This window comes from Cynocephalus volans, chromosome 2 (assembly GCF_027409185.1).
Source record: "Cynocephalus volans isolate mCynVol1 chromosome 2, mCynVol1.pri, whole genome shotgun sequence".
In the NCBI taxonomy this organism is placed as follows: Eukaryota; Metazoa; Chordata; class Mammalia; order Dermoptera; family Cynocephalidae; genus Cynocephalus; species Cynocephalus volans.
The window spans coordinates 114230082-114257051 of record NC_084461.1 but is presented as its reverse complement, the minus strand read 5'-3'; the positions used below and the strand labels follow the sequence as shown (position 1 = coordinate 114257051).

At 42.2% G+C, this 26970-nt stretch overlaps 1 protein-coding gene across 1 annotated transcript; it reads right to left on the bottom strand.

Annotated features, from left to right (window-relative positions):
* Window positions 1–26387, bottom strand: MINAR2 (membrane integral NOTCH2 associated receptor 2). Its single transcript, XM_063084734.1, has 3 exons — window positions 26211–26387; window positions 3689–3916; window positions 1–180 (listed from the first exon to the last, which is right to left on the bottom strand). The coding sequence occupies exons 1-3, from the start codon at window positions 26385–26387 to the stop codon at window positions 1–3; spliced, it is 585 nt and encodes a 194-aa protein (XP_062940804.1).
* Between the last annotated feature and the right edge of the window lie 583 nt (window positions 26388–26970).

The window sequence follows — 26970 nt, the reverse complement described above, 5'->3', positions numbered from 1 at the left end:
TTAGGTGAAAAAAGTGCTAATAGTCACTATGGTAACCAAGATGGAGGTAACGAGGAGTAAAATCAGACCCATACGACAGAATTTTGATTGCTTCTCTTGTTTCTTTTCCTTTTTCAACAAGGTGTCAAAACCTGGCGTGTACATGTCTCCCAACCAAAACCGTAGGTCATTAGGATTTTCCTAAAAGAAAATTACATGGAGAATATAGTCAGTCAGTGATCAATCAGTGTTATGGACTAACCGAGACTGCAGAACAAGACACTGTCAGAGGTTCATTTTCACACTGTCCGGGTGAGGTTTCAGTGTCACACTTAAGCTCAAATAAGAGAGGCAAGGCCTCCCTGGGTAACATAAACACGCAGTTGCAGTCTCCTGGCTGACCAGGAATCCTGCAGTTCCAAACTGTACGTCTGCATCAGAATTCATTAGGAGGCCTACATGATTGTTTTATTAAATTGTTCACATTGGAAGGTCAGAAACACAAGTATTTCTGTTATGTGTTAGCCAATTTAGTGTTTCTTACAGCTTATAAGTAGTGCATGTATCAGGTTAGTCAGTTAAAATAAAATTTAAATTCCTTGCTTTAAATGAACCTTAGAAGTTTGATTTTGTCTGCATGGCAGGAATAACCATGTTTGTTGAGTTTTTCACTAAATCCAGAAGCTGACTTCTATGGAAGGAGTAAGACCAAGAGTGGAGTCCCTTCCAGATTCCTGACCTACTGGTCTTCCTCGTAGAGGGCTGCAGCAGGTCTGGCATGCAGAAACTTTGGCACTGTGTGACTTCCTGAAGAAAGGAGCCGGCATATACTCCTCCCACATCAGCTCCTATTCCTCATGCCTCTGTTTCTGTCACCAGCCCCATCTTCTTTTCAGTCCCACAGAATTATCTTCAAGTCAACCTGATCTGCTATGTCCAATGAATCACCCACAAACTCTACTGTCCATACATTTGTAAAAATACATTTCTTCTCTTATCGTCTTCTGCTATGTTTCAGGGCTACCGATTTAGTATCTATGCCTGGCAGATACCAGTAGACACACAATGAATTTATGGTGAATGTGGAATCTCTGCTTTCACAAACCTATTTAAGGCCTCATTATATTGTACCCAAATTGTTATAATGGCTTGCAGTGGCTTCTCTCTGCCTCTCCAGTCTCAATGGACTTAAAATCAGCTGCAAGTGGCATAGAGATTTCCAAGGTCAGTCTCAGGGGTCAATGAACTAGCCTCAGACTTATGGGTGCACTGCCAGGAGAGGACCGTGCCTGCATGCAGGGAACTGGGGTGGGTTCTGGTGACAGCAGTACAATTCTCCCATCACATTGGTACTAGTCTTAGACACGCTAAAATATGAAAGTACACTTGGATGACCTGTGCAGGAGGATAATGACTTAAAAATCCTTGTCTACCTCACTCTTACCTTCATTTTGCTTGTGTTCCAATCAGAGGCCTGCACCGTGCCTGCAAGTTTAATACCTCCATCCTCCATGAGGAGCTTCCACAGTGGAAATGATCCTCTCTGACATTCTGCTTCTAGCTTTCCTTGGTAATTAAATATGGAATTTCTTTTCTCTTTACTGACTTATAAACTCTTAGCAATGTAAAAAATGGGAGTGGCCAAAGGCCCCTGGAATTATTATTATTGCCTATAAGTGGTGTCAAGTTTTCAGAAAACACGTTTGGGATTTTGTGTGCTATTTATGAGATATGGATAGGGTGATGATGAAAGAAGTTGAATTAATGAGGTATAGGAAGAAATTCTGACAAAAAGCCATGGCTTCCAGAAGCTTCCCTCATGAAGTTAGTGCTGAAGAATAGCATGAGGCTGGAGAATGGGCCTCAGACCAGAGGGTCCACTGCTCCGAGAAGACTGAATGGGTACATAGAGGACTGGGTGGGGTGGGGCCAGATCTTGATTTTAGTAAAACAATGTATCAATCATATTTACCTGGAATCTTCCTAAACATAACGCATATAATTATCCAATTTAATAAAATTACTCCTATTGCCAATAATATTGTTTCCAAAGTGTAATATGCGAACATTCTCTTCTCATCTTTATTTTTTAGCTTATTTTTCCACTATTCTATTACTTACATTGTAGTTCCAGCAAACCTGGACTACTTACTATTTTGACAAATTTTCTTACTTTTCTGTATTTCTGTCCTTGCTCTTGCTACTCCTGACAGAAGAGCCTCCCCACGCATGCAAACCACTTACATCTTTTGGAATTCTACACATCCTTCAAGCTTTTCACAAATTAACTTTCTTATGAAATCTTTTTACAATCAGATGTGATTTTGTCTGCTTCCAAATCTGCGCAGCACTTTCTTCTACTATTACAATCACCTTCCTCTGTCCTGTCCTACAGGTGCTGTTTGTTAGTCTGCTCAGTTTGATGAATGTTTCGAGGGCAGGGACAGCAATGTTCCCTCCATAGTCCCCTTGTCATGCATGTAAACAACAAAGGGAAGGGAAGGGGCCCTAGCAGACAGTCAAGAAATGTTTGTGTGATAAATCAATATATTTATTTCTAACAGTAGAGGTGACTTCTTAGAGGTTCTGATCTTAAGATTCCTGATAAGAAACAAAGATTAAACAAAACAAAACAACAACAAACAACCCTATTATTGTTGTCATGGGGAGCACCTGCTATGGAAACTTCTCTGGAAAGGGGGCTACCGGCTACATTAAGGAGGAGACACATTAAATGTACTAGGAGATTAAGAAACTTCAAAGACTCTGGACGATACAGTATTTTGAAGAGTGCACATTTGAGATTTTAAAAAGCATGTGTAGGATTTAAAGGGACGTGGTACTGTCCTCTTCAAAAGAAGAAATCCTGAAGTGCTTGAGGTATGGAGCTTAGAACAGATACACATTTTTAAATAAAGGGTACTTAGGTCTTCCTGGTGTGGGACAGGCAGAGGCAAGTTAATACTGGATAGGAATCCAGTCCAGTCAATCAGAGGGTCACCCTCCCTGTTTTTCAGGTATTTCTAAGTTTCCCATGTGGTGGGTGACACGGGGGGGGGGGGGGGGGGGGGAGGCGGGGGAGATTGAGAAAGAAAGAAAAACTTAGAAAGAAAACCTTAAATTGCTGTAAGCTGGATGAATGAGTTCATTGCATTCTTTTCCTGTGTTGAAATGTTTTTGTTTTGTTTTGTTACTGAGACACAGGAAAATGACCAAAATGTAAATCTGCAATCTTAAATCATTCAGTGGGCTTGAAATAAAATGATCTTTGATGAGAATTTTCTTGTACAATGCCTAAGACAGAGCACTTAGTAAATATTTTTGAAGAAATGTAGAATAGGGAATCAGTTCTTAAGAGTTTATGAATGTAAATGGCTACAAACTAGGGGAAAACATGTAATCTCCTAAACTGATTTTCAAAAACCTTTTACTCTCCTGGAAAACCTTTGTTCCGTACATCTTTTTTTTCCTCTCTCTCTCTCTACACTGTACAGATGCCAGTAATTGCTGATATTGTAAAAATCAAAACAAATAAATAAACATAAATACTGACAGGAAGGAGAAAAGAAAGCCAGGTACCCAAACTATCTGAAATCTAAAGATGTTGTGCCTAGTGAAGAATACCTGCCCCACGTCCATAACTCTTTCTTTTAGGATTATTTAACTGATCTCTCATCAATTGAAGGAAGCGATTCTCAGTCTTTAGTACCTTCAGATGTCCAGAGAGGTTTGTGTGCAGGGAATGCTTGTCATATTCCTCAATGGTCCATGAAGGATTCTTTTTTCTTTCTTCTATAGCTTCCTCCAAACTTATGTCACCATATAGCGGGTTATTCTTCATAACTGGTGACATGGACGGTGGGGGGCTATCAGTGGTGACAAGACCCTCCGTACTGGATCCCCTACTTCGTTGAGCAGGAATATTCTTTTTTTCTCTCTAGAGGAGGCAAAGAGACAAGGCTTGTCTTACCAATGGGCCTTTTGATGGTAGAGAATGCAATGTGACATAACTATCTGGAAATTTGCTGATTCTGCCTAGAAACCCAACAGATAAGGACAATGAATGAAAAAAGGATTCTAGGATAGAGTTTGACCTAGAATCCTACCATTACTTGAGTTCTTTCTTTGTGTGTGATGTTGATCAGCTTTAGTAATCATTCATTAAAATGCCATTTTATATCTACAGAGAAAGAACACTGTTTTTAATTCAAAAATCACAATTCTGAAAAAAGCCAATTTTTTACAGGTTACTTGCATTGAGATTTAAAAGCATTTTACTCCCCTCTGTTTGTGCATTCCATGACTGATAAAAATAATATTTAATGTTATTGTATTAATCCTGAAAAGTCAAGATCAAAAGACATTTTATAGGAACACCTGGGCTTTCACAAATACTGTTGTGGCTCCTATTTCAGACAGCTCTGAGGACTGAGCTAACTTAGGATTGGACTCCTGTATGTGTCTACAGACCAGCTGGTTATTAGATGGCCCCAACACTGACTTTCAGATTTTGTAAGTTTGTAAATGAAGCATAATATCCATATAGAAAAGTGTACATATGAAAAACGTATAGCTTAATAAATTTCCGCAAACCAAATAAACCCAAAATTCAACACCAAGACAAAGAAACAGAACATTACTAGCACCCCTCATGGTCTTTTCCAGTCACTATCTCTCCCCAGGCCCAAGAATAACTAGCATCTCAAATTCTAACAGCATAGGTTAGTTTGGACTCATTTCATATTTCATGTAAATGGAAATATATAATGCGTGCTTTTGTGTGTCTGCCTTGACCTTCAGATTTTTACCTGGCTTTGCTTTTTTCTTAGGACTGCAAAGCTATCATCAAGGCAGAAACTTTTAAAATTAAAACTTGTTTATTAGCCAAATACAAATGGAGAAGAAACAAAAACCTTACACAGTAATGCCTTATTTATCATGGAGCATCAAGGGAAAGGAATTTCATATAAGTTAATTTTCAAACAACTTAGGTTTAACCCTTAAAAACTAGTGAACTATTTTTTTAACTTACAGCAACAACAACAAAAAGGAATTTTTAAAATAAATCTGTTTCAAATATTTTGGCCTTCCTAAACAGAAACGTTTCAATAGGAATTATATTCCTCTGAGACATATTTCTGATCATCAATACACTGATGCTCTCAACATCAATTGGGGTATATAGGTCACATTAAATATGCACTATATAAGCTAAAGCTGTAAATTAATATTATATATAGTTTCCTTCTGAAATGGCATGTAAGTTAAAAAAATCATCTAGATTAAACTATTCACATTCTCTTTGGTGTTGGGTTTCCTTAACTTTTTTAATCCATGCATTTTTCACATACTTTGAGATCAGCTTGGAAATCCTGACTTTAACAGGTTCTTGGTCTGCTCAAAGTCAGTTTATATTCTATAATAGTGAAGTTTGCAATGAAATAATAAATCTTAATTCAGCATTTATCTTAAAGATGGATGGCCTCAAAAGTAATGTTTCTGAATTGAACAAAAAACAATTTGATAAGAAATTTAGATCAAGCTTAGCATAGGCTGGATTTTTTTTTTCAAGGCTGAAAATTCTTTGATCATCTTTGAAGAGGGGTAATTCTTCTGACATTGACAAATTAGCTTTGTAAGGTCATTTGCCTGCTAGACTTGAGCTTCTTAAAGAAGAAATCTCTATAAATGAGGAAAATTCAGTTTTGGGGGTCAAGAAAAAAATTACATGCTTTATTACAGTGTATGTAGACTTGGAAAAACTAACACATAAAAGATATAAAAATCACCAGAGGTATACTCTAAAAGAATATTTCTAGCCCTTATTTCTAGACAGTATTTCTGAAAGTTTTGAGGTTTATTCCAGAACATCATACAATTTATTTTTGCACTGCATGTCAATTTTATGTCTAAAGAATATGTGAAGGGGAAATAATAGTATAACTTTATTAAGAATTTGATGGCAGAATAAAAATACTAATTATGATGGAAGTTCATCTGTATTTTGATAAGTTTTTTCAAATAACTTTGAAAAAATAAAGTATGTATTTCACTCCAACCCTCCACTGTACTCTATATACTAGAAAGTATATATTCACCAGAGGAAACCTCAACAGCAGTTCTATTATTTTAATCTTATGGACTGTAAAATGAATTATTTTTAAAAATATTTATTTAAGGAAAGTAACACTTGAAAGCTTACCTAGACTTTACTTTGTTCATTTATCCTTTATATACTTTAATCATTATACCCTTTATGTACAAGTAAACTATCATACAATAAAGAGTGAGACAAACAAAAGCTAAAGAGTACAACATTAATAGGGCTTTAAAGAAAAAAATCTCTAAAAAATGTACTCATGGAGGAAGAAAATTGATAACAGAGGTAAAGATTAAGATAAAAGAAGGAATGTTGAGTGGGAAAAATGATAAATGTATTTGTAAATCCAAGGAAGCATAGATTTTATGGTAAAATAGAAATAAAAATAATCACTAATCTTTGAGTTTTAAAATAAGAGAATCTAAAACACTGGACAGTAATAACTTTAACACAGACATCTTTGATTAGGGAATTTCAAGAAATCATTTCAGTGAGGGGATATTTTTAGATGATACTAAAAAGTAAAGAGAGAAAATATAGCTTCTAAATTAGTAGAGTAGTAGAAAAAAATAAAGGAAAACTAATCAATTTTTAAGAAGAAGAAGGAAACAAAGAATATAAGGGGGAAATCTCAGGAAAATAGAAAAGTTTTATAAATAATCACATTAAATGTAGATAGACTAAATTCCCTATTTAAATGATGAAGATTGTCAAATCAGATTTTAAAAATTACATTTGATTATATAATGTTTACAAAAGAAATACCTAAAATATAAGGACTCCAAAAGAATGAAAGAATGTAAAAAGATATACTAGGCAAATATAAACAATTACAGCTGTGTTGTGACTGGCTAAATGCTTGCCAATTTTGTTTTTCCATCCTGAGCACAGAGGATGCCTGCTTTTCCCAGTCTGTTTTGAAGCTAGATTGAGGCCAGGTGTTTTACGGCCAATTATGTGTGAACAAAAGTAATAGATATCTTCCAAGCCTGGCTCCTGAAATTTTCTACAAGATTTTTGGCTTACTTTTCCTTGCTTTCCTTTTCCTGTGACACTGTAGACAAGGGTTCTGAGATGAAAGAGAGAGAAGATGAAAGAACTTGAAACCCTGAGTGACTGCTTAGGAAAGAGCTTCCCCCAAAATTCATCTTCCCTTCCTCTGACTTTTGGACAAATTTTATTTTGTTTTTAAATTTTTAGTTACTGATATTTTGTGAGGTATTTGTCATTACAGTGCAGACTAGCCCACCCTCCCTAATACAGAAAGTGCTATCTTGAAATTCCATCAATGTGTGGCGCTGGGTTTGCAGTTGAAGAGAATGAAAGTGATATCAGAAGCTGGAATGATGATTATTCATATTATACACTTTAAAACATTTTCAATAAGTGTCATCTGTGGTAGTTTGAAAGGTCAATAACAGCAATTACGTACATGTAACATTACAAAAATCAGAGCATTGGTGTAATACAAAAAAGAGATGCAATCATAGAAAGAACTAGACAGTTTACAAGAAGAAATGAAAGAGAGCAGTGAGAATCCCGAAAATTGATGCCTCCTAGTATTGAAAATCTGACTGTACACCACAGACATTGAAACATAGAGTTATTTTAAAAAGAAAAAAACATTGAGCAAAAAAGCCCAGTCAAATTTCCCAGTGAGCGAGGTGACTCAAACCAAACAAAGATCATGCTAACCGTTTGGTTCCATAACTGCTATTCTAGACAGACTCCAGGGGGTTGTCATTAAACCAAAGGGTAGAGAAGGAGAAGCAGGAAAGCAAAGCAACCAAGCCAATTTGAGAGCTATATCTTCAAAGGAACTGTAGCTGTGTATACTGACATATAGAACTGACTGGAAGTACATAGATAAGATTACATTAATAGTTTACTAAGTTTTGTAGGAAATTTGTTACCAAAGAAACCACAAGATTAGATGTCAAAGCTTTTGATTTTTAGAAATTAAAGAAACAAAACTGGGCAAAACAACAACCCTAGGTCTCCAAATATCTGTAAGTAGGAATAAGTCTTGAAGCCTATAGAGCCTTGAAGGAGGACCCGTTTCAGATGTGGCAGAAGTGAATGAGGAGCAGGGGGATGCTTCCTGGAGGATGGAGTCGGGGACTGCAGAGAACAATCTGGGCATGATCAGTCTTCTCCACCTTCAAGGCAGGAGGTCTACACGAAGTGGAGGCTCAGAACTAGTTTGCAGTAGTGAATGATGTGTCATTCAGACAGGAAGAATTTACTGTGGCAATCTTATTCCTAGTCCAGTGAAGATGGTATGGGGGGGGTGCATCTGCTACATGTAGCTACTGTTGACCTTGGTATAGGTACTTCTGGGGGAAGAGTGAACGTGCTCTATGTAGGGGAAGATGAGTATATATGATTATACGTGTGTGTGTGTATCTATATATGAGATACAGATGTATATATGATCATGTATATAAGGGGTCTTCAAAAAGTTCACGGAAAGAGTTTTGTTATCTTTTGATTCTATTTTTCCATGAGCTTTTTGAAGTACCCTTGTATATATCAGAAATCTTATATATTATTGTATAGAAATAATATATAAATATAAATATAAATAATATAAATATAAATATATATATGCTTTAAACAGAAAGAGACTGTGATAGAGCCTGACTAGATGCTCACCAATAATGTTTCTTCTTCATGGGCACACAACAGTTGGATTGGGATATGTGAGTAATGAAACCCAAGCTTGAACAAGCTTTGGTGTACTCTCACTCTTTCCAATCTACTGGCCTAATAGAGAGTCTGATATTATAGAGCCTCAAGAAGGAAGGAATTTAGATTCTACTTGGAAGCGAGCCTTCTATGGTATCTATACCTCCCACTTGTGTGAATGACAGATACATTTTATTGCGTTAAGTCACTGATAATTTGGGTACATTTGTTTCCATGGCATAACTTAGCTTAACTAACCATTAAGGAAAAAAATATATATACGTATGTCAGACAACATTAACTTAAGGTAAAGGCTTTGTTAGATATAAAGAAGGTAGCTAGAAAATGAGTAAAGAAAGAAATCATCAGGAAAAAACATTGTATGCATTTATAAAATAATAACATAATAATAATAATGTTATTATACAATAATAACATTGTATGCATTTAATAAAATAATCTCAACATGTATAAATCAAAACTTGAAGTTATTATAAGGAGAAATTTATACATGTAATTTTAACAAGCAAAACAATTACTATCAAGGGTAAAGATGATTTGAAAAATAAAGAAGTGTGATCAAATGACATACAGATGTCTTTATTAAATCATTGAAAATACTCATTTTTTAAGTATACATTGAACATTTACAAAAAATTCATATGTTAAACTCTAAAACAAATTTCAAAGATTCAATATTATATGGATCATGCTCTTTAACCACAGACAATTGAGTTACAAATCAAGAAATTATTATCAAAATGATAACTTAAACTTCTACATTTTGCAGACATTCAAAACTACATTTCAAAGAAATAATAATGAAAAAATTTTAATTTAGGATAGAATAAAAGTGAAAAATGCTATATTACAAAATTGTTGGCTAGAGCTGAATTAGTATCTTGAGAAAACATTTTGGGCATATATGCTTGTATTATAAAAGCAGAATGAGAAAATTAAGAAGCTAATAAGCATCCAATTCAAAGCCGCAGAGTATATCTAAGAAAACAAAAACCAAAGCCACAGAGTGTATCTAAGAAAATGGTCAAACTGAAATAATAAAGATAAAAGCAAAAATCAATAAATATTAAAAAGAAAAAATATACACAGGTACTTTAAAACGTTCATGGGAAATAAAATTAAAACATAATATGAATCTTTCCATGAACTTTTTGAAGTACCCTCGTACAATGGAGAGGAGGATGAACAAAGTTGAAATCTATGTCTTTAAAAAGCCTAAACTGATTGACAACAACTCTGGTAGCACTGCTCAGCATCAATAATAAAGACACAAATCCACCAAGTTAGAAATGTAACGGGAACATGAGAAGAAATACAACAGAAATTAAGAAACAATAGGAAAATTAAAAATTTAATTAAAAAATGTATATGAAATTGGTCAATTTTCCGCAGAATACATCTTACCAAACTTAATTAAGAAAAAAAGGGAAATATTAATAAACCTGTGATAATTTGACTGGTTGAATTAAAATCTACCCCAACCATAATGCACATTTAAGAACACCAGGCCAGAGAGTTTTGCAGTCCAAGCTCCACCGTTCTTGAAACAGATAATTTCTGTCTCTGTCAAATTCTTCCAGAAAATAGGAAAACAAGGAACACTCCCCAAATTATTTTATGAGGTTGGTATAAATTCCAGATGAGGGCAGTAAGTAAAAGAAAATGATAAGCCATTTTCTCTTATAAACCTAAATGTAAAAATCATAAATAACATATTGCTAAACAGACTGCTACAAAATGTACAAATTATACATACCAGGATATGACAGATTTTTACCAGAGAAGAACGTCTTGCCAGGAGGATGGTTTAATATTTGAATAGTAATTAAATTTACCACATTACCAAGAAAAGAAACATAGAATTATGCCATAGTTCAGAAACTGATCTTGAAAATATTCAAGCATATTTAAAGCAAACGAGAAATAGTAGATAATATTCTTAAACTAATTTAGAGAATGAGTCAAAAACTTCCAGGACACAATTTTACTTAATGGTGAAATATTATTTTAGTTTCAGAATTAATGCAAGGATGGCAGTAATAACAATGATATAATATCTCAGTGGAAGCCCAAAGCAGTGCATAAGAATAGAAAAATAAATTTTAAAAAGGGGTAAGTGTTGCAAATAATGAAACAAACCAGCAGGCCACTAATATCTAACAGGGATATTTACAGGAGGAAGAAACATGTTTTGTTTTTTTAAAGAGCTCAATACACAAACATAGAGAATGAAACAGTGGCTGCCACAGGGATTGGGTAGGTGGGGGAGGAATGAGGAGATACAGGCCAAAGGATACAAAATAGCAGGTGAGCGGAATGGCTTTTTCCCCTCCTTTATTTTTGGTGGTTGCCCATACAGGGATAGAACCCTGAACCTTGATGTTATCAGCACCACACTTCAACCAAATGAGCTACCCAACCAATGGCAGGATGAAGAAGTCTAGAGATCTCATGTACAACATGGGAATTAAAGTTAATAAAATTGTCTTGTATTAAGGATTTTGTTAAATAAATAGATTTTAGCTGCTCTGTCACAAAAAACGTAACTATGTGAGATGACAGATACGTTAACGTACTTCACTAAAGTTAGGATTTTACCATTGATATGTATCCCATGACATCATGTCGTAACCCTCAAATATTGTATACACATCAAAATTTATTCAAACAAGATAAATAAGAGATTTTCACACATCTTTTGGTCCAATATCAATATGTAATAATTGAGAGTATACATGAGTAATACTTTATTATAAAACATGATTTAAAAGGTACCATTCTCAAGAGTAATAAGTACTATAGGTATTTACATATAAACCTAATAAACTATACACAGAACTTCCTTGTGCAGAATGATAAGACATAATTGAAGGCCATAAGAAGAACTGAATAAATGGAAAGATATATGTTCAAGTATTGAAAGAATCAAGGTCGTAAAGCTTTCCATTTTCCCCATTTTGATCTACACATGCAGTGTCATTCTTACTATAATCATGATGCAAACAAGGCATTTTGTGTGTATTTCAAGTGTGAGCACAGAGATAAACTTTTCCTGAAAATCACCCCTCCCCAGATCACACTAATTCTGTTTTCCAAATTGCTAGAATGTTTATTTTAATAAAACAATATTTGATCAAGTCAGTCTTTTGCTTAGAATTGTTCACTGACGCCTCAAAATTTTTAGAATAAAATTTAAAATCGCAGACAAAGTTCAAGGACCTTCCATAGTGTGACCCAGAACCTTGGTGTGATCTCTTGAGCCTTGTCTCCTGCCTTCCCCTACATGTAACCAGGGCTCTGGAATCCCATCCATGATATCAAAGCACATAAGCTGTCTTTAATACTGGCTTTAGTGCCAGAGGTATTTGGATCTAGTCTGAGAGCAGTAAGGCGGGACAATTTGGGTTGTGTTTCTGAAAGCTCACCCTCCAAGGCCAATTCTTTGATTCTGTTAGAGACTGTGTGAACTACATAAATTTAGCGCGACTTGATAAATCTTGTTCAGATAAGTGCAAGTAAAACCCTTAGCAACTTCATGATGCTACTCTGTTTACTTCCTAGATAATTTAAGCACCTGCAAAGCCCCATATTATTACCTCAATATGAGCTTTAAAATGAGAGACTATTGTGTATGCAGGGCTGTTCTTTTCAAAGTAGTAAATGGAGGATTGGGAACAGGGAGTTTTAGAAAGGCATGATGTATGTGTTCAGAGACAGTTAAGAAATACAGTCATACAAAAACAACAAAACAATCCAAAAACCAGGATAGAAAGGAGAGAAATTTAGAAACTAAGGGAAGAGAGCTGTAGGACTGAAAAAGAATGAAGATTAGAAAATAATCCCAGTAAAGGACATTGTCTAGAAATCGAGGGAAGGGCAGCCTCTCACCCTTGGCCTTTTGCCCCAGCTCACAGGTTTAGTCTGGAATGCTCCTGGTTTCTGAAACTGATGTGATGAAAGCCAGGAAAAGATAAAACAAAGAGATTATTCTGAAAAGATTCCGAAGACCAATTGTGAATCAGAAAAAATGATGCACTACGATATCTGAAAAAACCTACTTCAGCGCTTAAATTTTTCTAAAAATCAGCCTTTCCTTTCCTAACTTTGTTTTACAAAGGGGTTGGCAGAAATGTTTGGAATACATTTCTAAGTATTTTCATCAGATACATGCCCCACATCATTTTAACAACCAGAACCAGTCGATTTTGGAGAACGTTTATTCATTGCCCTGACACAAAATTTATTGTGAAGCTTCTTCATTTCTCTAGTGAAAGAATTTAAGGAGTGTAAATATAGTGGAATCAAATAATTTCTGCTTATGCTCTCTCCCTGCTGATACTGGAGACCTTAGTGTCTGTGTAGATGGGAACTGACAATATCTCTGGTTATTCTCTTGACTGAGAACATCAATACTTACTTTTCTAGATTGTACAGTATTGCTTTAGCTCACATAAAAATGGCATAGAGAACTTCCTCTGGAAGTGGAATGTGAACTTAAAAAACATTAGAAGTGAAATCATTCATATAAAAATGATTCATATATTTAAGAATTCATCTTGATATTTGGGATTTAGGGATTCTCTGTTTTAACTGTCGAACTACTCAAAAAGTTCATGTTTGTAGATTAAATCCTTTGACATTCCATGAAGTAGTTTACATCCCAAACACCATGCCCCTGGGTGGTTTGGGACCAAAGGATCAGTTGACACAACTCTGAAGTTCGTGTGATTTCATGTGGTATCAAATCTATTGCTCTATCACACGGCTTGACAGATTTATTAAGTATATCCCCCAACCACCAATACACACACACACACACACACACACACACACACACACACACACACCACACACACGCACACCCCCCACACACACCCCACACACCCCCCCACACACACCACACACACACACACCACGCACACCCCCCCCCACACACCCCACACACACACCACACACACACCATACACACACACCACACACACACACACCACACACACACACCACACACACCACACACACACACCACACTCACACACACACACCACACACACACACACACCACACACACCACACACACACACCACACACACCACACACATACACACACACCACACACACACCACACTCACACACACACCACACACACACACACACACCACACACACACACCACACACACACACCACACACACACCACACACCACACCACACACACACACACACACCACACACATACACACACATACACACACTCCACACACACCACACACACACCACACACACACACACATACACACACACCACACACACACCACACACACACCACACACACACACCACACACACACCACACACACACCACACACACACACCACACACACACACACCACACACACACCACACACACACACACACACCACACACACCACACACACACACCACACACACACCACACTCACACACACACACCACACACACACACACACACCACACACACCACACACACACACCACACACACCACACACACACCACACACACACCACACTCACACACACACACCACACACACGCACACACCACACACACACACCACACACACACACCACACACACCACACACACACACCACACACACACCACACTCACACACACACACCACACACACACACACACACCACACTCACACACACACACCACACACACACACACACACACCACACACACCACACACACACACCACACACACACACCACACACACCACACACACACCACACACCACACACACACACACACACACACCACACACATACACACACATACACACACACCACACACACCACACACACACACACCACACATACACACACATACACACACACCACACACACCACACACACACACACACCACACACACACCACACTCACACACACACACCACACACACACCACACACACACACCACACACACACACCACACACACACCACACACACACACCACACACACACACACCACACACACACCACACACCATACACCACACACACACCACACACCATACACCACACACACACACACACACCACACACACACACACCACACACACCACACACACACACACCACACACACACAGCACACACACACCACACAGCACACACACAGCACACACACACCACACAGCACACACACACCACACAGCACACACACACACACACACACACACACACACACACACACACACACACACACACACACACACACCCCTCTATCCACAATAGCTATAAAATAGTGGAAGTGGAATCATCTGCTGTTTTTCAAAGTCTAATGAGAAAATAACTTTAACGCGTTTTGAAATACTGCCAAATAATAATACATGCATACTCCCACACATACTGAAAGACCCCTGGAGCAGGCGGTCAGTCGGTCTGGAGACCCTCCCAAGGAACAGCGAGACCACGAAGACGGATGCAAACAGCAAGAGGTTTATTTGAACACACGGGTACCCGGGCGACACAGTCTTTTGGAAGACTGGCGCGCCGAGTAGAGCTCCTGGGTCCTTTTTATAGCAAAAAGCGCGGGTACAGAAGCGAGAAGCGAGTTTAATTGGTCAGTTCAAATAAGCGCGGGTACAGAAGCGAGAAGCGAGTTTAATTGGTTAGTTTGAATCAAGCCAGGGGTGAACTTCGGTCAAGTGGGAGTCCTTGAAACAGCTGAGGGGCACCCTGGAAACTGGTGGGAGTCCTTGAAACAGCTGAGGGGCACCCTGGAAACTGTTGGGAGTCCTTGAAACAGCTGAGGGGCACCCTGGAAACTGTTGGGAGTCCTTGAAACAGCTGAGGGGCACCCTGGAAACTGTTGGGAGTCCTTGAAACAGCTGAGGGGCACCCTGGAAACTGTTGTCGATTTATCTAGTTCTGCCCTTGGCCTCGGGCGGAGGCCCAGGTGCATGACCACAGATATCCTGTTCGTTATCTGGTCTCAACCTCAGGCTGTACTTTTCCTATGCTAGGGACTTTTAACCAGGGTAATGTTTTGTGCCTTGCAAAATGGCGTTGCTACGGCTAGCTTAAAAAGTTCCTTCTTCATTCCCCCATTTCTTTTGTGGATAGCTCTAATCTTAGAGCGGAGTTAAAAGTTATTTTCATTATCTATAGTCTGATATTTTTGTCTAAGAACCAGGACCTTAATTGTACTCATCTTATCATTGATGAATTGGACTAACCTGTTGATGACACAGGGCCCCAGAATGAGCAACAGAAGAAGGAGTACTAGGGGCCCGGCGATGGTTGATAGTAGGGTAGTGAACCAAGGGGAGCTATTGAACCAACCTTCAAACCAGTTTTGATCCTTTTTGGCGCTCTAACTGTCTTTTATCTAGTCTTTGTTTGAGTTTGGCCATGGTGTCTCGTATCACACCTGAATGGTCTACATAAAAACAGCACTCCTCTCTGAGGGCCGCGCAGAGGCCTCCCTCTCTTAAAAACAGTAAGTCAAGGCCTCACCTATTTTGGAGTACTACCTCAGATAGAGAAGTCAATGAGTCCTCTAACTTGCTGACTGAATCCTGGAGGGCCCGGAGGTCAGTGTCCATGGCAGTCTGGAGCTCGGTTAGGCCCCGCTGGAGGTCTATAGGTCCTTTAATCAGAGCAGCCGAGCCGGTACCTATACCTGCCACAATTCCCAGTAGGACAGCTAGGGTAAGTGTGAGAGGTTCTCTCTTAAACCTGGGATGAGGGTTGTCATAGGCCTGCAACAAAGTTTCTTCAGGATGGTAATAGATGCGAGGAATCAGCTGAACCTGGACACAGAAATCCTTAGACTGATTAAAAACTGAGAGGGAAACGCAAGGGGTGAGACCGGTGCTGCAAGCCCACCAGCTATGGTTGGAGGGGAGAAGGTACTGATGGTCCCCGGAGGAATTGATGGATAGGGTCTGGTTGCAAAGATGTTGATGGGTAGAAGGTATTGTTCCTATACATAACCCTTGTCCTGTGACCTCTGTGAGAGTAAGCTTTCCCTGGGTCCCCCAACGGCAACTCTCGGCGCTGGTATAATTGGCCTCTCCCAAAAAGGCTATTCCTTCATAGTAGGGGGGGCTTATGGCCAGACAGAGCCAGCAATGCTCTGTGGCGTTCGGGTTGGTGGCATTTAGAGCTAGGAAGGCCCCCTGTACAAGACCAAAGAGCCTGTCACCCGTGGTGGGGGGTAGAGTGCCTGGTGATAGGAGGCTCTGTGTAGCAGTGCTCCTTTGTGCCGCGGGGGGTTGCCTGCTAGTCATTGGGAACAGCTTGTTGCTAGGAGGTCCCTGTTCTGCAAGGACGGGGTCGGGGCCCACTGCCACAGTTGGCATATTGGTGATATCTAGGCGAATGGTGAACAGTACACCTGGATCGTTTCCCGTCAAATAGAACCTTAGTCCCCAGGTTCTTCCTTGTGCCCAATCTCTGGAATTTTTTCCTTTCTCTGTGAATTTTATTTTAAGGGGGTTACACCAGCCGGTGTTGTCACAGTTTTTACTGCTATCGTTACGTTCTACAGTTATGAGGTCCCATGAGGAACTAGGTCCCCAGTAGACTGTCCCCGTGGTTTCACAACCCCATTCTTTGCAATATAGGGATTCCAGCCCTCCGCACCTTCTAGCTTCTGAAAGGGTCCGGCCATCCCGGGGGCACACGTAGAAGGGGGAAGCGGCAAGCCTGTTTCTAGCTCGGGGATAGCTGCACCCTGGGACCCCCCAGGTGATCTGATTATAAGCTTTTGTATAGTCTGAATCAGGGGGTCTGATCTGGGCCTAGCCCGATGCTATGTATCCCGGGATATCCCAGGTCTCAATACCCGCCGCCAGGGCACATACATCAGGTTTAAGATCGGGCCACCAAGTCCAAGGCGGCTGGGTAGCCTGTTTGGTCCAGACAACTTCTCCAGTTTGGGACAGTACCTTCCAGGTGAGGATCACAGGCCGGTGGGGGTTCTTACCCGGTGGACTCATTTTTCCGCCGCCGAATACGCAGCTTAAGAGGATGATCAGTCCTTTCCAGCTCCCAGGTCTCGTTTGGTGCCGGGGGTGGTGCAGGCTTGAGATGGGAAGCATGGACCCAGGCAGCGATGCCATCAACTTTTACTGCGGTCGGGGTGGTCAGCAATACCAGATACGGGCCTTTCCACCGAGGCTCAAGGTTGCTGGGTCGATGGCGTCTGACCAGCACTCGGTCTCCGACCTGGAACGGGTGGGGGACAGCTATGGTACCGGGCTGATATGCCTCTTTGATCTGGTCCCAAATCTGGGTCTTCACAACTTCTAGAGCCTTTAAATGGGTAAATAAGACAGGGAGAAAATTATCATCGGGACCCAGTGTTTCTCCCAACTCAAGTATGGGGGGGGGTCCCCCGTAGAGGATTTCATAGGGAGTTAGACCGTACTGGCCAGGGGTATTCCTGGCTCTGAACAGCGCTAAGGGAAGGAGGGCCACCCAGTCTTTTCCACCGGTCTCTAAGGCCAATTTAGTTAAGGTCTCTTTGATGGTTCTATTCATTCTCTCTACTTGACCTGAGCTCTGGGGCCTATACGCACAATGTAACTTCCAATTTATCCCCAGTTGTGTGGCCAGTCCCTGGCTTACCTGAGCAACAAAGGCTGGGCCATTATCTGACCCGATCACCTTAGGGATCCCGAAACGGGGCAGGATTTCTTCTAGTATCTTTTTACATACAGTCAGGGCCGTTTCCGTTTTGGTAGGAAAAGCTTCTACCCATCCAGAGAAAGTATCTACAAATACTAGCAGATACCTGTTTCTATACCGGCCAGGCTTTACCTCTGTAAAGTCTACTTCCCAGTATACGCCGGGTCGATCTCCCCGTTGTCTTTTTCCGGTCTCTCGGTAGGTGGTAGCCGCATTAGTCATGGCGCAAGCCGGACACCGATTGGCGACTTCTTGAACGGTGGACCGGAGATTCGGGATGGAGAGGCTGGTGCGGCTCGTTAGTTGAAGGAGCTTTTCTGGTCCTAAGTGTGTTAGCTGATGTAACCGCTGAATGAATTCTTTTCCCTGGTCAGGAGTGAGCTCTCTTGGCTTGGTCCTAGCTTGAGCAGGCTCGATTGGCTCTTGAGGTTTGGTAGTTTCTGCCAGCACTCTGGTCGACAGGGCGGCTTGTTTTGCAGCCTCATCGGCCCTCCGGTTTCCGGCCGCCACAGGGTTATTTCCTCTCTGGTGGCCCGGGCAGTGGATAATGGCGACCTGCTTAGGGAGGTGAATGGCCTCTAGCAGAGCCAGAATTTCTTGTTTATTTTTAATGTCTTTTCCAGCAGAAGTGAGCAATCCCCTCTGTTTATATATTGCCCCATGAATGTGAGCAGTGGCAAAAGCATACCTGCTGTCCGTGTAGATGTTGATGTTTTTCCCTTCGGCTAAGCGTAATGCCTGCGTTAAGGCTATTAGCTCGGCCTTCTGGGCTGATGTCCCTTCTGGCAGGCTGCTTGCCCATACCGTCCGTTTGCCATCTACGATGGCGGCCCCTGCTTTCTTCTTACCTTCCGCAATGAAGCTGCTACCGTCTGTATACCAGGCAGGCACTCCGGGCAATGGCTGGTCCTTCAGGTCCCGTCGAGTCCCAGCTTCTTCAGCAAGGATTTCTGAGCATTGGTGTACTGGGGTGGATTCTGACTCGACTGGTAGTAGGGTAGCTGGGTTCAGGACAGCAGGGGGCGCGAAAGATATTCTTTCGTTTAGCAGCAAACTCTGGTAATGAGTCATTCTGGCATTGGTCATCCACCGATTGGGGGGCTGCCGCACGATACTTTCGAGGCTGTGGGAAGCAATCACAGTCACATTTTGCCCCAAGGTTAACTTATCAGCGTCTTTGAGGAGGAGTGCCACTGCAGCAACCGCTTTTAGGCAGGTTGGCCACCCACTGGCCACTGGATCCAGTTTTTTTGATAGATAAGCTACTGGCCGTCGCCATGGTCCTAGGGTCTGAGTAAGCACTCCTCGGGCTACACCGGCTCTTTCATCTACGTACAGAGTAAATGGTTTGGTGAGGTCTGGGAGAGCCAAGGCGGGGGCAGACAGCAAGGCTTTTTTTATGTGGTCAAAAGCCTTTTGATGCTCCTCAGTCCAGGTAAAAGGAATGTTTTCCCTTGTCAGGGGGTACAAGGGTGCAGCCAGGGAAGCAAACCCAGGAATCCAGAGCCTGCAGAATCCGGCAGTACCCAGAAATTCGCGGACCTGCCTGGGGGTTGTGGGAGTAGGGATCTTCATAACTGTAGCTTTCCGGGCCGGGGTCAGCCATCTTTTTCCCCCTTTGAGCAGGTACCCCAAATAGGTGACCTCTTTCTGGCATAACTGGGCCTTTTTAGCTGATACCCGGTACCCCAACTTACTCAGTTCCTGCAAGAGCTTTTGTGTCCCTCTTTTGCAGCCTTCATATGTGGGAGCTGCCACTAGGAGGTCGTCCACATATTGGAGTAATATGACCTGTGGGTTGAGAGCCCTAAAAGGAGCTAAATCTCGGTGGAGGGCCTCGTCGAAGAGAGTGGGAGAATTTTTGAACCCCTGTGGCAGCCGTGTCCAGGTCAGCTGACCTGTGTTACCTTTTTCTGGGTCTCTCCACTCGAACGCGAACAGTGGCTGGCTGTTGGGGTGTAGTCTGAGGCAAAAAAAGGCATCCTTGAGATCCAGGACTGAGTACCAAGTGTGACTAGGCGGAAGGGAACTCAGGAGGCTGTATGGATTTGGGACCGTGGGATGAATGTCTTGCACCCTTTTGTTAATTTCTCTCAAGTCTTGGACTGGCCGATAGTCATTGGTCCCTGGCTTTTTTACTGGTAGCAGAGGGGTGTTCCAGGGCGATTGGCAGGGCACTAAGACCCCTAGGTCTAAGAACCTTTGGATGTGGGGTCTGATGCCTTCCCGGGCTTCTTTAGTCATAGGATACTGTCGGACGGCCACCGGTGAGGCACCTGATTTCAGCTCTACTACTACTGGTGGGACGTTATTGGCCAGTCCCATACCTGTCTTTTCTGCCCATACGGTGGGAAAAAGTTGGAGCCAGGATGGGTCGATGGAGGGAGAGGCCGGCTTTTCATACAGCCGGTATTCTTCTTCTAGGTTTAGGACCAGGCACATGGTAGAGTGATCTCCCCATGTTACTTGTGGGCCCTCTGTGGAAAACTGGATTTGAGCCTTTAGTTTGGTCAGGATGTCCCGGCCCAACAGAGGAGCAGGGCACTCAGGTATGACCAAAAAGGAATGGGTCACTTGCCTATGTCCGACCCTTAAAAGTCTCTGAGTGGTCCAGGGGTAGACTTTGCTGCCGGTCGCTCCTACTACGACTGTCCGCCTGGACCCTACCTTCCCCATGGGTTGGGTCAGTACCGAATGTTCAGCCCCGGTATCGACCAGAAACTCGATGGGGGTCCCCTCCACTGTCAGTGTTACCCTAGGTTCGGGGAGGGGGTCCGAACCCCGACTCCCCTAGTCATCTAGGGATAGAACCTTGGCTTCTCTGATGTTCTTTTTCCGGGGACATTCTCTTGCCCAGTGACCCTTCTCTTTACAGTACGCGCATTGGTCTTTGTCTAGAGGGGGTCTTCCATCCCTAGGTGTTTTCTTTGCCCGGTTGCTCAGGTTCCCTGTCTGCCTATCTCTAGACCCTCTTTCACCTACCACTGCGGCCAAAATCCTAGTTAAATTTTTTTTTTTTGGCGTTTATCACGCCGCCTCTCTCTCTCTTCTGTCTCTTTTTTTTTTCTCTTTCCTGTCTTTCTTCTTCTGTTTCTCTCTTGTGGTACACCTTTTCTGCCTCCTTTACTAAGTCTTGTAAGGAAAGGTCTTGGAGCCCCTCTAGTCTTTGTAACCTTTTTTTAATGTCTGGGGCTGACTGGCCGATAAAGGCCATGGCAACTGCCGCCTGCTGTCCCTCAGAAGAGGGGTCAAACGGAGTGTATCTCCTATATGCCTCCATCAGGCGTTCCAAGAAAACCGAGGGGGGTTCTACCGGTCCCTGCAAGACCTCTCTTACCTTAGCCAAATTGGTGGGGCGCCGGGCTGCCCCTTTGAGACCTGCCACTAGAGTCCGGCGGTAGACCAGAAGACGCTCCCTACCTTCGGCCGTGTTGTAATCCCATTGAGGTCGATTGAGGGGGAAAGCCTCATTAATGAGGTTCTCGAGTTGTGTAGGGGCCCCGTTATCCCCGAGAACGTTCTTGCGGGCCTCCAGAAGAATCCTTTCTCGCTCTTCAGTGGTGAAGAGGATCTGGAGTAGCTGTTGGCAATCGTCCCAAGTGGGCTGGTGAGAGAACATAAGGGACTCAAGAAGTCCCGTGAGACCTGCTGGTTTTTCAGAAAAAGAAGGATGGTTAGACTTCCAATTGTAAAGATCTGCTGAGGAAAAAGGCCAATACTGCAAAGGGACCAAGCCATTTGGCTCGGCTGGGGGCCCTATGGCTCGGAGGGGCAAAGCTACGGTGGAGTCAGGACCCGAGTCGCCTCTCGGACTGCGAGGTTGGCGGCTCCTAGTCCCCGCAGCCGGTCCCTCAGGGTTGGGGTCACTGGGTGCTCGTCCTGGTGCCGATCTGTTTGGTTGAGGGGCCAGAGGGGGCAGCGGAGCCGCCGGGTAAGGTGGGGGTTCAGAGAGGGAGAATAGGTCATCTGGTGTCGGGTAGACGGAGGGTCGGGGAGGGGCAGAAGGCTTCCTTGTAGGTGGCCCTTGAGTATTTTCTGGTCCCGAAACGACAGCGACTTTGCTGGAGGGTGGCACCCAGGGAGGGGGATTCTGGGCGAGGTCTTGCCATACCACGACATATGCAACCTGGTCCGAGTGTCCTCCGATCTCCTGGAAAACAATCTTTTTAACTGCAAAAATGACAGTAAGATCAAAGGTTCCCTCTGGCGGCCAACCTACGCCGAATGTGGGCCACTCAGACGAACAGAAAGTCCGCCATTTTCCTTTTTTGATCTCCACGGACAGATTGTGAGCCCTGGTTTTGACATCTTTCCAATGATCTAGAGTAAGGGAGAGAGGCGTAAGGGCACCTTGCCCCATCTCGAAAATTTCCAATAGGGGAACGACGACGCAAAGACCTATCACAACTAAGACAAAAAGAAACCAGAAACGGCGACGAGACCGAGTGCCGTAGAAATAGAAGAAAGAGTCCGATGGCAGAGCGCGCCTCCCAAGACGCGGTGAGACCAAAACACAATAATCCTCTGCCAAGGGGTTCACCAGGCGTCCCTGGTCCTCCCCTGATCCTGGGACGTCTCCCAGGATTGCCGGGTGGCGAGCCCCCGAACACGTCTGTTCGCTACCCGCACTTCGCTCCCAGAGCGACTAACCCGGAACAAACTGAAACCAAAATGCGCGCACTCAGAAAGACAGTCAGAGTCACAGGATTAGACACAGAAACGAGACACAGAAACGAGACACAGAACGACTGCTGGCCAGCTTACCTCCCGTTGGTGGGTCGGTGGTCCCTGGGTGGGGGTCTCCGATCCCGGACGAGCCCCCAAATGAAAGACCCCTGGAGCAGGCGGTCAGTCGGTCTGGAGACCCTCCCAAGGAACAGCGAGACCACGAAGACGGATGCAAACAGCAAGAGGTTTATTTGAACACACGGGTACCCGGGCGACACAGTCTTTTGGAAGACTGGCGCGCCGAGTAGAGCTCCTGGGTCCTTTTTATAGCAAAAAGCGCGGGTACAGAAGCGAGAAGCGAGTTTAATTGGTCAGTTCAAATAAGCGCGGGTACAGAAGCGAGAAGCGAGTTTAATTGGTTAGTTTGAATCAAGCCAGGGGTGAACTTCGGTCAAGTGGGAGTCCTTGAAACAGCTGAGGGGCACCCTGGAAACTGGTGGGAGTCCTTGAAACAGCTGAGGGGCACCCTGGAAACTGTTGGGAGTCCTTGAAACAGCTGAGGGGCACCCTGGAAACTGTTGGGAGTCCTTGAAACAGCTGAGGGGCACCCTGGAAACTGTTGGGAGTCCTTGAAACAGCTGAGGGGCACCCTGGAAACTGTTGTCGATTTATCTAGTTCTGCCCTTGGCCTCGGGCGGAGGCCCAGGTGCATGACCACAGATATCCTGTTCGTTATCTGGTCTCAACCTCAGGCTGTACTTTTCCTATGCTAGGGACTTTTAACCAGGGTAATGTTTTGTGCCTTGCAAAATGGCGTTGCTACGGCTAGCTTAAAAAGTTCCTTCTTCAATACTTCTTGCTCTCTTATTGGAAACTCTGCCTTTCAATTTCTTTTACCTCACATTTTTATTTGCTCTCTTTTAAAAGAAATATGTAAAATGAATATAAGAGGAAATATTGAGGCATGGACTGATTAAGAGCCATGATAATTTTCTCTCAAACTGGCTTCTGAGGACTGGAGACAAGAAACAAAGTTTCTAACTTCTTTTCTGCATGTTTTCCTCGTTGGCTTAATGATTCCCCAACACAGTGAAGGTTTTAAATTAAAGACTATTTGGCAGTTGCTGCCTATGTGTGCCTAACACCTCAGTATGCCTGGTGTATTCAGTGTCTCCTTCCAGGTATCATTACCACGATTTAAAACTTTAATTTCCCCATTTCTATGAGATTTATTTTTTTATCCAATGAATATATCAATCCTGGATTTTACGATCCACCCGAGGAGAGAATTATTATTAATCGGTGCATCACAAACTGAAAAAGTGAACACAATTGTTGTTACTTAGAGTTTGTGCCACGCTTACCTGATTACCTGAACTTTTACTTGATTTACTCCTCTTCCCACTCCATGCATTAATTTGATAGTAAACTGGCCTTCATTAGGTCGTTTATCATTTCTTTTAGGGGTAAAATGATAACTGAATCAAGTTTATTTGAAATCTGTAATTACCAATAACATGTATTTAATGACTTGCTCATATGAAGCAGAAGTTTGCTTTCTTGGTTTTTCCTCGAATAACTATTTCAACCCAACAGGGCCTGTAGAAAAAGTTGCCTTTTAAAAAACTTGCATTTCATTGAGGTTTAGGAACAACACTCAACAGAGCTTTAAACTGTGAAGTCCCACGTGAAAGAAATAGGTCAACTCCAGCACCAAGCAAAAGATGTTAGATCAATGTGTTCCAACCTCAAAACATTGTATTGGATATGTTTTCTTAGACTAAACGTCATAGCACAGGAGGGCCAAGGTTTTCTGAAGTGATTTTTGAATCATTTTGTCCTATGATATAAACAATAAGGAAGAAAAAGGAAGATTGTCATCCCATTTAACTTTAAACAAAACACAAAAAACAACAAAATGGGTGTGTATGGAAGGGCAAAAGAGAAGAATGCAAAATTTTTTAAAAAGTCAGTTGCCATAATAGGCTGCCTTACAATGGAAATAAATTAATATTCTTATAGGTGGAGGAAACACTTACATAATCATTTGAGTGTACTTGATTTTGAATGATCTCATGATAAATGTCCCAAGGAGCCCACAAACATACCACAAAGGAGTCACTTTACACCAGGACTCATGAGTAGCAACTGTTCTTAAAAGAAAACAAATTTCTGTTCAGGGAATTTGAACCACTCCAAAGTATTTAATGATTTGCAGGGGTTTGTAGGTCAGACACATCTGTTCTGAAATAAAATGCTGCTTCCTGTTTCTAAATTGACTAACCATTAACCCCATTAGCTTTCACATCTTAAAACAAAGATTATTCCTGTTTCATTAGCTGTGCACATGGAACTCATCACAGTTTTATTCTTCTTCTTTGGTCAGCAAATAAATAAATAAATTAAATAAATAAATAGATAGATAGATAGAGAGAGAGAGAGACATAAAATCTGCACTGGGTTTGAAGGTCTGATTGATATGTCTTGTCCAAATGGACACCTGTGGAAAATAAGAGTATCTAAAATAATAGTTAGCACCTTCTTAAAGTGGAGAGTTCCCTGTGCTTTTTCCTTCAACCATTAGGTGTCCATTGTTCTGCTGTCTCTGTTTTCCTTGTATAAAATAAAGGGAGCCAGTCTAAGTGAGGCAGAAGTGAGGTTTCCGGCTGTTGTAGAGGCTTGTACATGTCTGCAATGTGAGCTTCTATGCTTTATGCTTAGAATCCACCAAAAAGTCGGGACAGGCTTTTTTTCACCAAAACTTTATTTGCAAGTGTAACAACTGGTTTGAAAAATTCTGAAGGGAAGGAGTAAAATGAGGACTACATGAAATGTAAAATAACAATAGGCTGAGAAGCTAGTGCTTGAGGGGAATGAACGGGGGGAAAAACATATTTTTGAAAGAGAAAAAAAGAAAGGCTCCTGATGTTAAGGAAGAGAGAAAGGCTGTGCTAGAAGAGAGCAGCTACTTTATACTCTGTTCCCTATAGCCTTGATTTTTGCACAGATGATGAAATGGCACATAATGAGAAATAAATAAGCCCCCGCCCCCATATTTATGTGCCCACAGATCTTACCTGTGAGTAGACGAGGTTTTGCCAGTGCTGTGCTGCAGGGTGACTCGCACCTGGAAACCTCGCCAGGCTGGCCTGAAGAAGGGCTGAGCTCCTCATGAAAGACTTCACGTCAAGCTGCAGGAATTTGTCAGGATGGTTGTTATTGGGCAACACAGAGAGATCCATGTCTCCCTTCATCTACAGTGGAAAACAAAGGCGGGTGAAGCTGCTCCTGTCAGACCCCTCCATTATTAATGAGCCCGAGGATGCTCTGAGTGGCATCTGAAACCAGGTCTCTCAGCTGCACTCAGAAGCCACACTTGAAATTACACATCAGTGCACAGGAACAAAGCAACAAAGCAGCACACTGCCCTACCTTTAACACACACACACACACACACACACACACACACACACACACACACACACACACACACGTACATTGAGGTGCTTGAATGGAACGGATGGGCTGCACTCATTAGAATTAATAGGATGAGAATATTAAATATGTGTAGCACTTAATGTCTCTCCATTCAGAGGCAGAAATGACAAATTAAGAGGAACTACTATCTGGATTAACGCTGTCAGAATGTCAGTGTTGCAGTCCATAATTTGGAGCACAGGAAATAATCACCTGTAGAGAGACATTGCTCGACTTTTCGCTCTGAACACTGCAGAGCTAACACAGCTGACTTGGCCCTGCCTACGCAGCCTCACATGTAATATGCAGGATCTTGTTTCTTCTATGGTTTGACTCCCAGAGCCTCAAGCTCCTGTGAAA